The 10,295-nt window shown below is 52.2% G+C and overlaps 1 protein-coding gene across 5 annotated transcripts in view; it reads right to left on the bottom strand.

The window, feature by feature from the left end:
- Nucleotides 1–658: 658 nt before the first annotated feature.
- HTRA3 (HtrA serine peptidase 3) overlaps nt 659–10,295 on the bottom strand; it is a 32,431-nt gene continuing 22,794 nt past the window's right edge. For 2 of the 5 annotated variants that reach the window (XM_067036759.1, XM_067036760.1), the window contains 4 exons: nt 5,078–5,126; nt 3,890–3,961; nt 3,417–3,512; nt 1,242–1,805 (listed from right to left, as the gene is read on the bottom strand). In XM_067036759.1, the coding sequence (XP_066892860.1) occupies nt 1,640–1,805; nt 3,417–3,512; nt 3,890–3,961; nt 5,078–5,126 (383 nt within the window). In that variant the 3' untranslated portion in view covers nt 1,242–1,639. The other 3 variants (XM_067036761.1, XM_059065939.2, XM_067036762.1) reach the window with 3 other exon arrangements.

The raw sequence follows: 10,295 nt of genomic DNA, 5'->3' as shown, positions 1-10,295 counted from the left end.
GCCGGCTGGCGGCAGACCCCGCCCCTCTGGGAGGTTTGGAACCAAGGGGCCTTGATCCTCCTGGGCCGGTGGTCCAGAACACGGGGCTGGGCCCCTCCCTCTCAGCCCTGATGGGCGCCCCTCACCCTCAGAACCCCACTTGTGACCCTGGGAGCTGGCCCTGGGCAAGTTCACAGCTCCGGCCATCCCTGGGCAGCCCCCGCGGAGTCCCTGGGCAGCGAGCTTTGTCCCTCCTGTCCCGCCTCACTCCCTGTTGCTGGGTGGTGTGCGGCGAGGATGACACAGCAGAGATGCAGGGCAGCCTTTGTCACACGGCCTGGCCGGGCACACACTGCACGCTCAGCGGACTTGCCGCTGCCAGCCAGGCGCCTCCCCAAGGGCTCTGCCCGACTGCCAGGAGGTCGGGGGTCTCAGGACCCTCCTGCCTGGTGGGAGAGGCCACGGCACGGGGAGGGGAGGGGTCTTGCCGGGGACCGGGGGGCTGGGAGTAAGTGGGGAGCCAGGGCTGAGTGGTGGGGCGGCTGGGGCGTGGCGATGCCTGGGCGCTCCAGGCGGCTGGCCCCGGGTCTCCGTGCCCACCGATGTGTCAGCTCTGGGTCGGGAGAGGCTGCACAGCGGCGGGTGGGCCGCCCCAGACGCCTCTGCTGGCACAGGACCGTGTGCTTGTAAACTTTAATTCCCATACAGTAGAGAAACGTACAGTACAAGCAACATGGGGGGCCGGGCTGCGCAGTGAACTCCCGGGGCCGCCTGGAAACAGGCTCCCCACGGAGAGAGGAGCACCTCGCCTGCTCCTGGGCGACGCCCTGAGTCCCGCTCTACACAGAGCAGCCAGGGGAGCTGCAGCCGGCTCCGTCCTCCCTCCCCCCCCCCCCCCCCCCCCGCAGGCCCCAGCTTCCTCTGCACTCCGCCCTCCACCCCAGGGGCCCCTCCCGGAGCACGGGCGGCCTTCCAGGGGGTCAGACGCGCTCCGCTCCCTGCCAGCTTCTCTTGCGCCTGGGAAGGCGGACCTCATCGCCAAGCCCTGGGGCTTAGCTGGACAGCCGGGGGACATCCCGCCGTGCCAGCTCCGGGCCAGACCCGTCAAACCTGACTCGTCAAGGGGAGCCGATTGGCCGGGCAGACAGCCCTGGTCATTCAACGTGGTGGGCGCTGTGCTATCGGGTGTGGGAGGCCAGGGAGGCGCACCTGGGAGAGGAGGAGGCTGGAGGGCTGAGACCTGAACAGGTGAGAGTCAGGGAGGGGAGGGGAGGGCCGGCGGGCATTCCAGAGAGAGGTATCCTATCAACAGGTGCAAAGGCAGGAAGGCGGGAGAGAGGATGGGACTTCCTCCGGCGAAATAGAAGAGTTTTCTAGATCTGGGAACTTGGAAGGGCCCTCAGGAGCATTTCGTGGGTGGGGGGACATTGGGCTGCCCCCAGGGGCACCGTGACGCTGGAGCCAATCCTCCCAGAAGGCTGAGCTGCAGACCCCTGGCCAAGCCCAGCCCGTGGCTCTGGCCCTGGACGGCCGGGGGGAGGCCTCTGGCTCTGCTGAGGACCGACCTCGGTCCTTTGTCCTGACCCCATGGGAGGCAGCGGCTCTGGGCGGAGCCCGTCTGCTGGCTCTGGGTCTGCGACGGAGGGAGGGGGCCCCACCCTCACAGGACGACCTCGGGCACAATGCTGAAGAGCAGGTCATCGTTCCCCCGCCGCACCTGCAGCAGCAGGGGCGACTCGGTCAGGACGGCCTCCTGCAGCTCGCTGGAGTCGGCCAGAGGGCGCCCGTTGACCTTGACGATGATGTCGCCATCTTGGATGCCTCCTCTGCCAACAGGAGAGACACATGGTCACAGCTCCGCCCCGAGAGGCCCGGGCCCGGGTCTGGGCACAGTGGGCTTTAACAGCAGTACATTAAGAGAATTCATGTCAACAGGGAAGAACAGGGCCCCGACCGCAAGGCCCTCACACCAGACGCTAGGCACTGTCCTACAATGGACTAGCGCTTTGTTGGTCTACTTCTATACATCAGAAGGGCTGGGGTCACGTTCTGGCTGCAGCCTCCCTAGCTGGGCTGCCTTGGGCCAGGTGCTCTGCCCTTTGGAGCCTCAGTTTCCACATCTACAGCCCTCTGTGGGAACGTGCTTTGCAAATGACGAGGTCCAGGGGGTTGATTCGAACCTAAGACTTTCCCATCAGAGACAGAGCGAGCTGGGCTGGCCCCCCTTTTCTGCACCTGACTCGCTGTGACCTTCCCCTGCACCCAGAGGGCAGGCAGGGTGGCACTGTGGTTCGATGCATGGGTGATAGCGCCCAGATCCGCACGTGTGGGCCGTGTGACCTCGGAGGAGTGACTTTGTCCCAGGCTGCGGTGAGGATTAACTGAGATGACGCACGTGGAACGCACAGCTCACACGCAGCCTCGGTCAGCGGCAGCCACCATCACCACCGAGCTCCCCTGTCTGGCTCTTGGGGTGCCCTGCGTGTGGCCGCTCTCGGTGACTGCTGTCTGCTGAATCACTGGGGTGCAGCAACTTGGAATAAAGAGCTTGAGTTGTGGTGGTTATTCTTTGGCTTCACGGATCGGTATTTCAACAATTTTTACTGCAGTAAAATTTTGGCTGCGGGCTGAGCGTGTGTGCTGTGTTCACGGCAGAAGGACACAAGAGATCCGCGTCGCCCAGTGCAGCACACAAAACAGAAAGGGGGGGTCCTGTCGGGTTGAAGGGGCCACAGGGGCTGGGGGGGGCCCACCTGCCCGGCTCCACCCCGCCCTCTACCCGTCCCTTACAGCAGCCCGAGACCTCAGCGTGGACTGTCTCCAGCTTCCGGAGTTACAGTTAAAAGCAGGATCTGATGCAGCCCACCCACTGCACTGATGGAGCCCTGAGGCGGGGTGGCGGGGGGCAGGCGCTTGCTCAGAGCTGGTCTGGGGCACAGGATCAGCCGTGCAAGTGCGTCAGACCCCACCCACCGCACTGCCTGCCTCAGCTCCCAGTGTTGCAACATTCGACCTTTCTCTAGTACTTGATGGTTTCCAAGAAGACGAGGTTTTATTTCATTTGATCTTGACAATGTCTCGTGGGACAGGAAGATTAAGCCGAATCATGCCCATTTGGTAGATGAAAACACTGGCCCAGAAAGACCCAGGCTGGCCCACTGGGCCGGTGAGAGCCACGCTGATGCCGAGTTCTCAGCTCGGGGTGACCTCTGCTACCCTGTCTCCCCAGACACAAGGAAAGGACATTCTGGGCCAAGGAAGGGCACGGCCTGCCCCTCTCCAGCCTGCCTCTGGCTTACAGGACTGGCCAGAATCCCGCCCGCCACTCCGCGTTGCATCATGCTGCCAGGAAGCTAAAGGTCGTGCAGATCAGTGAAGCCCAGCCCAGGCCCTGTACCCACCTGCCCAGTCTCCCTGCTTCCTGTGGTGGAGCCTACCTCTGAGAAGGTGAATTTGGGACCACCTCTTGCACGTAAATTCCACTGCTGACCGCCGGGAAGTCTGGGTTGCTGGCCTTGAGCTCCTCCACCAAACTGAAAAGGCAGTTCCACTGTTAAGGCACTTCTTCTGAGCCTCTAAACTGACTCTTCCTTCTCTCCACCACTCAGGCCAGACCAGGCGTCTCCTTTGGGCTCCCACATTGCCCTGTCCTGCCACTGGCCACGCTGGGTTGTCACGGATTCTTGTCTGTGTCCCCTACTCAACACGGGCTCCTCAAGAGAAACCTCGGTGAAGGTGGATGGTTAGAAGTGTAAAGAGGGGAGGGTGACGGACAGACAGACGGGAGGGTGGGGGGAGGAAAGATGAGGGAGGGAGGAAAGGAAGAGGAGGGTGAACAGACAACGGGTGAATGAGGCTGTGGAGAGACACAAGACTGGGTGGATGGGTGATAGGGAGAGAGAAAGAACACCTTGAGGAGATCAATTGGCATATTGGTCTTGATTCCAAATTGCTTTCAGATTTATCCCCATGTGAACATTTGCTGAAACGGGAAGAAGGTTATTTTAGGGACTGAGGGGGGGGGGTCAATCAGGTGAGCTTATCTCTTCCCAGAGCTCCCCAACGCAGTGACCTCTTCCTTCTTCAAACCTTGGACTTGACGTTGCGTTTTCTCCCCTTCAGCTTCCTTTCCTTCCGCGCTCTCCCTCCTCTTCCCCGCCCCCTTCTCTATTTCACTCACTTAGTATTTCCAGGCACCCACTCTGCTGTAGACGGGGTTCTGGGGGGCGGTGGGGAGCAGACAGATGAGCAGGACGCAGTCCCTGCTCCCAAGGAGCTCACGGTCAAGGTTGTGGATGGGCAATTCTGGCACCGTGGGACCAGTGCGATGCTGGCCAGGGACGCACGGCATTGCAAGTGAAGGGGAGGCACCTCCTCCCACTCGAGTAGCCCGGGGAGGTAGGATAGTGTCCCCCCCACCCCCAAAATTCACGTCCACCTAGGGCCTCAGAACGTGACCTTGTTTGGAAATAGGGTCTTTGCAGAGGTGGTTGGTTAAGAATCTCTAGGTGAGATCAGCCTGACTTAGGGTGGGCCCTTAATCCAATGGCTGGTGTTTTTATAAGAGAAATAAGAGGGAGATCGGACACAGACACACAGGAAAAGAGGCCACGCGATGAGAAAGGCAGAGCTTGCAGTGATGCAACTACAGTCCAAGAAACACCTGGAACCACCAGAAGCTGGGAGGTACAAGGAAGGATCCTCCCCCTGGAGTGTCCTGGGGGAGTGCAGCCCAGCTGACACCTTGATTTTGGACTGTGGGCTTCCAGAACTGTGAGAGAATGAATTTCTCTTGTTTTAAGCCACCGAGTTTGCGGTAATTTGTTACGGAAGCCACAGGAAACTAACCTGGGAGGCTTCCTGGAGGAGGGGCACCTGAATGGAGTCCTACGGAAGCCAAAGGAACGTATCAGGCAAAGGGGGAAAGGCATTCCAGGCAGAGGGGCCGGCCTGAGCAAAGGCTCAGAAGCCTGAGTGTGTCTGGTGTGCTGGAGCACCTGCAGGTGGCCGGGCATGTCGGGGCCAGGGTCTGGGAGGAAGCTCGAGGTGAGGGATGAGGACGGAGGGGTGGCAGGGGGCAGCGTCCTTCAGCACTCACCTTGGTGTGATGGTCCGCATCCGTATGCCAATGAAGCGCTTCTTCCAGTCTAGAAACCGAGCATGTCAGGACTTGGTTAGAGCCACCGTGAAAGCCTCTGTCCCCGCCGAGGAGCCAGGCAGGGGCAGAATTCCCCCACCCCCTACACCAGTAGTAAAGGCAGCAGGAGTCACCTTGCTTGGACCAGCCCAGCCCCTTGTGATCAGGCACCTAGAGTTACCTCTCTCCACTAGGCTGCTCTTGAGGAGCTGGGAGACGTCCTGGCTCTAATCTTGTGGCTTTGTGCCACCCTCACCCTCTCAGGCACCATCCAACCACCTCAGCTCTGACATCTGCTCTCCTGCTAAGCCCCAGATCCAAACCCCAGCGGACAGTGGGGCTCTTCTCTCCAGCCTCCATCCCGCAGGTTCCCCAAACGCACCTTATTCTGGTCTGAACTCGTCACCTTCCCCTGCCTTCTCCATACATAATATATTAATTGATAATACCCAGTGAGCTCTAACCATGTGGCAGGCCCTCTGGTTGGAGCACTATACACATAATAGGCTAAGATGGTACCTCTATGCCCCCAGCTGCTCCAGCCTGTGACTTAGACCCAGAAATAGAATTTACATATTTTAAACCATAAACAGGTTTCAGTACATTTTTTAAATGTCGTCTCATAAAAATATGCTCTCTGGCCACAATGGAATTAAACTAGAAATCACTAAGAGAAAGGTACCTACAAGATTCCCGATAACTTAGAAACCAAATATATATTTCTAAATAACCCATCTTTAAAGGTAAATCAAAAGGGAAATTAGAAAGTATTTTAAACTGAATAAAAATGAAAATACAATGTACCAAACTTTGTGGGATGTAGGTAAAGTGGTACTTAGAGGGAAATTAATAGTACTGAAGTACCAATATTAGAAAAAAAAGAAAGATATCAAATCAATAACTTCAGCTTTCTCCTTAAAAACTAGAAAAAGAAGATCAAATGAAATCTAATACAGGCAGAAGAAAAGAAATAATAACGAGTAGAAATCAAAGAAATAGAAAACAGAAATAGTGGAGAAAATAAATGAAAATCAAAAGTTGATTCCTTGAGTTCAATAAAATTGATACGTTTTTAGCCAGACTGATTAGGAAAACAAGAGAAAGGACACAATGATCAATATCAGGAATGGGAGAAGTGACATCACTACAGATTCTACACGTATTAAGAGGCTAATAATAAGAGACTAATATGAACAGCTCGATGTCAATAAATTTGACAACTTAGGTAAATTGGACAAATTTCTTGAAATTTCCAAACTACCAAGTTCACTCAAGAAGAAATAGATAACCTCAATAGCCCTATATCTATTAAAGAAATTGAGATTCTAGGTAAAAATCTTTCCACAAAGAAACTTCAGACCCAGACGGTCTCACAGGAGAATTCTAACTAATGTTTAAGGAAGATACCATATCAATTCTACACAAGTGGCTCTAGAAAATGGAAAACGGTACTTCTGTGACATTGTGACTTATAATAAGAAATATATATTTTGGTCTTTGCCCAGAGTTCCTAACTCACAGCTCCTAAAACTTCTGTAAGTTCCTAAAGTGATTAGAGATACAGGGGGCATCTTTTGCTCTCAGTTCCTGAGATAGTTCCAGAACAATAAAGGTGAAATGGGTTTCTGTTATTCATAACAAGTCCCTTTCAATCACACTTGACTTTATGTTAATGAGGTGAATTTTGGAAAGCTCCTAAGGAGGGGGGCTGGTTGCCAGAGGAAACCACCACGTAATTAGAGGACTGGAAATTTCAGCCCCAGCCTTCCTTTCCCTGACTCTGGGGAGGGGAGAGGGGCTAGAGGTTGAATCAGTTGCCAATGGCCAATGATTTATTCAATCATGCCTATGTCATGGAGCCTCCATAAACCCCAAAAAGATGGGTTCGAAGAGCTTCTGGGTTGGTGACTATGTGGACATGCAAGGAGAATAGTGCACCCAGAGAGCAAGGACTCCGTACCCCTCCCCCATACCTTGCCCTCTTCATCTCTTTCATCAGGCTGTTCCTCAGACATATCCTTTCATAATAAATTGGTAATCTAGTGAGTAAACAGTTTTCCTGGTCTAGCAAATGATCCAACCCGAGAAGGGGGTCATGGGTAATTCTGATTTACAGTCACAGGTGTGTAATTGGCATCTGAAAGCAGGGTAGGGGGGCAGTCTTGTAGGACTGAGCCCTTAACTTGTGGGGTCTGATGCTATCTCCAGGTAGACGGTGTCAGAATTGAGTTAAATTGTAAGGCACCCAGCTTGGCGTGGGGAAACCCCACACACTGCTGACCAGATGTGTCAGAAGCGAAATAGTATCGCAGTAGAAAATTGAGAGCGGAAGAGACTGACAGAGTGAGTTTTTTTCCTAAACAACTTCTCAACTCATTATCCCAATACCAAAACCAGAAAGGAAAACTAGACCAATATCCCTCATGAAGATATATGAGAAAAAAAATCTTTAAATGGTTTCAGCAAATCAAATCCAACAATATATAAAAAGGATAATACGTCATGACTAAGTGAGGTTTATTCCAGGAATGCAAGGACGGTTTAATATTTAAAAACCAACCAATGAAATTTACCATATTAACAGACTAAAAAGGAAAACTAGCATCTCAAAGGATGCAGAAAAAGCAGCTGACGAAATCTCACATCTACTCCTAGTAACAACTACAAATAAAAGGGATCTTTTCCAACCTGATAACAAACATCTATGAAAAGCCTTTAGTTAACATCATACTTAATGGTGAAAAACTGAAAATTTCTCCCTAACACCAGTAATGAGGCAAGGATGTCCACTCTCACTACTTTTATTCAATATTTTTATAGAAGGGTCTAGCCAGGCAATTAAAAAAAAAAAGCATTCAGATTGGAAAGGAAGAAGTAAAACTGTCTTTATTCACAGACGGCATAATCATCTATTTAGAAAACCTGATGGAATTTACCAAAAAGAACTAATCAGTGAGTTATCAAAGTTGCAGGTCTCTTATGATCAACATACAAAAATCAATTTTATTTGCATATTCTCATAACAAACAATCAGACACTGAAATTTAGAAGAATAATTTTGAATAGCATCAAAAATTGCAAAATACTTAGGAATAAATCTGATGAAAGATGTGTAATAGCTGTGCTCTGAAAACTAGAAAACTCTGCTGAGAGAAATCAAAGAAGACCTAAATAGTGAGGAGGTATCTCTGTTCAGGGGCCAGAAGATTTAATATAGGTAAAATGACAATTTTCCCCAAATCAGTCTATAGATTCAGCACATCCCAATCAAAATACCAGCAGGGTTTTTTTTGGGGGGGGGTTGTAGAAATTGACTAGCTGATTCTAAAATCTGTATGGAAATGCAGAGGATTTAGAAGAACCAAAGCAACTTTGAAAAGGAAGACCTGTTGGAAGACTGACTTCAAGACTCATCGTAAAGCTACGGTAAAGAGGACAGTAATGTTGGTATAAAGAGGGACAAAAAGACAAGTGGAACAGAATATACTCATTTTGTTTCTGACAAAAGCGCAAAGGTGATTCAGTAAAGAAGGGCAGTCTTTTCAACAAATGATGTTGGAACAACTGAATATCCAAGGCAAGAAAAGAAAAAATAACTTGATTCATATTTGGCACTATTTTAAAAAATTAATTCAAAGCACTTAATAGTCCTAAGTCTAAAAACCTCACAAAGTAAAACTTTTGGAAGAAAATGTAAGAGAAAATCTTCCTGGACCTTTGGTTAGCAAAGGTTTCTTTGATATAACACTAGACTCACAATCCATTTACAAAAATTGGTAAATTAGACTTCATCAAAATTTACAAAACTTCTGCTCTTAAGAGAATGAAAAGACATGCCACCAGGAGAAAATATTTGCAATTCATTTATCTGACAGAGGGATCCTATCCAGAATGTATAAAGAATTCTCAAAACTTAAGAACACGAACAACTCCAATTTTTAAAATGGGCAAATTATGTAAACAGACATTTCACCAAGGAAGACTGATGGATGTTCCAGATGGTGGAACCTGTGGGACATGAGGTCAGAGCACATGGGAGCCCCGACCCCATCGATCCGGTGGGCTCTGGGTTTGGGGTTTTACTCCCAGTGAGGTGGAGCCCGGGGAGGGTTTGCACAGAGACACGTCACAGTCTGCCTTCAATTTTGCAAGAAGCTCCTCTGGCAGTGGGCAGAGTCTGTGGGGGGCAAAGGCAGGGACAGAGGAGCAGAGAGGAGCTGAGTGTCCCTGGTGGCCGGCTTGGCGGAGGGGGGGTGGAGCTGGAGATGGCAAGAGGGCAGTAGGGGACCGACAGGTCCCCAAGGTAGGGCCAGCGGGGCTGGCTGATGGAGTGGATGCAGGTGAAACATCTGGAAGGATGGAGCTGCCATAACTGAGAAGGGGAATGGTGATGGGGACACACAGATTGGGGGTGGGGGGTGACAAGCAGTTGTACATCTGAGTCTAGGGTTTGGGGAGAGGGTCAGGCTGGAGATGTCAATTTGGGGGAGTCACTCTCTAGATGGCACTTAAATCCACAAGACTGGATGAGGTCCTCAGCGGAAAGGGGTAGGGCCCGGGGCCTGAGGCCTCAGCCCTCCATCCTGCTCCTGACACGGGTACTGGCCGCCGGTCAGCTTCGCTCATGGCCCCAAGGTCGCGCTTACCAAAGAGGAAGAAACCCGCGGCCTCGAGAAGCGTAGCCCAGGGTCACCTGCGGCCAGTGGCTCTCCCGTCAGATGTCCTGGGGCAGGTGCTTCCTCACCCTCCACCCACCCGGGAGCAGCGGGCCCCGCCCACTCGCGGGCTCCTCTCCAGAAACAGAATCATAACTGCAACCCTTCGTCTCTCCGTCCTTACTGGAAAATCACCTAAGTGATGCGTGTCCGATGCTGGAAACAAGGCTTGGAGGGAGGCTGGGTGCCCTGTTTCTTTCTAAACGTGTCAGGGAACCAGGCTGATCCAAAGTGAGGCAAGTACATCAAAGACGGTAACAAAACAAAGACGGAACCAGGCTGATCCAAAGTGAGGCAAGTACATCAAAGACGGTAACAAAACAACAGTGCGGGCGGCGGGGCGGGGAAGTGATTGCCTGAGGGGCCGGATGCTACCCCGGGAAGGAGAAATGCACCGCAGGGTACATTTTCACACGGTCAACCGCGCGCCACGTGAACTGACTCTCACTTCAACCAACAGACAC

Source organism: Kogia breviceps, chromosome 6 (assembly GCF_026419965.1).
Source record: "Kogia breviceps isolate mKogBre1 chromosome 6, mKogBre1 haplotype 1, whole genome shotgun sequence".
NCBI lineage: Eukaryota > Metazoa > Chordata > Mammalia > Artiodactyla > Physeteridae > Kogia > Kogia breviceps.
The sequence above is the reverse complement of the archived record's forward strand: the minus strand, read 5'-3'. Positions and strand labels throughout refer to the sequence as shown.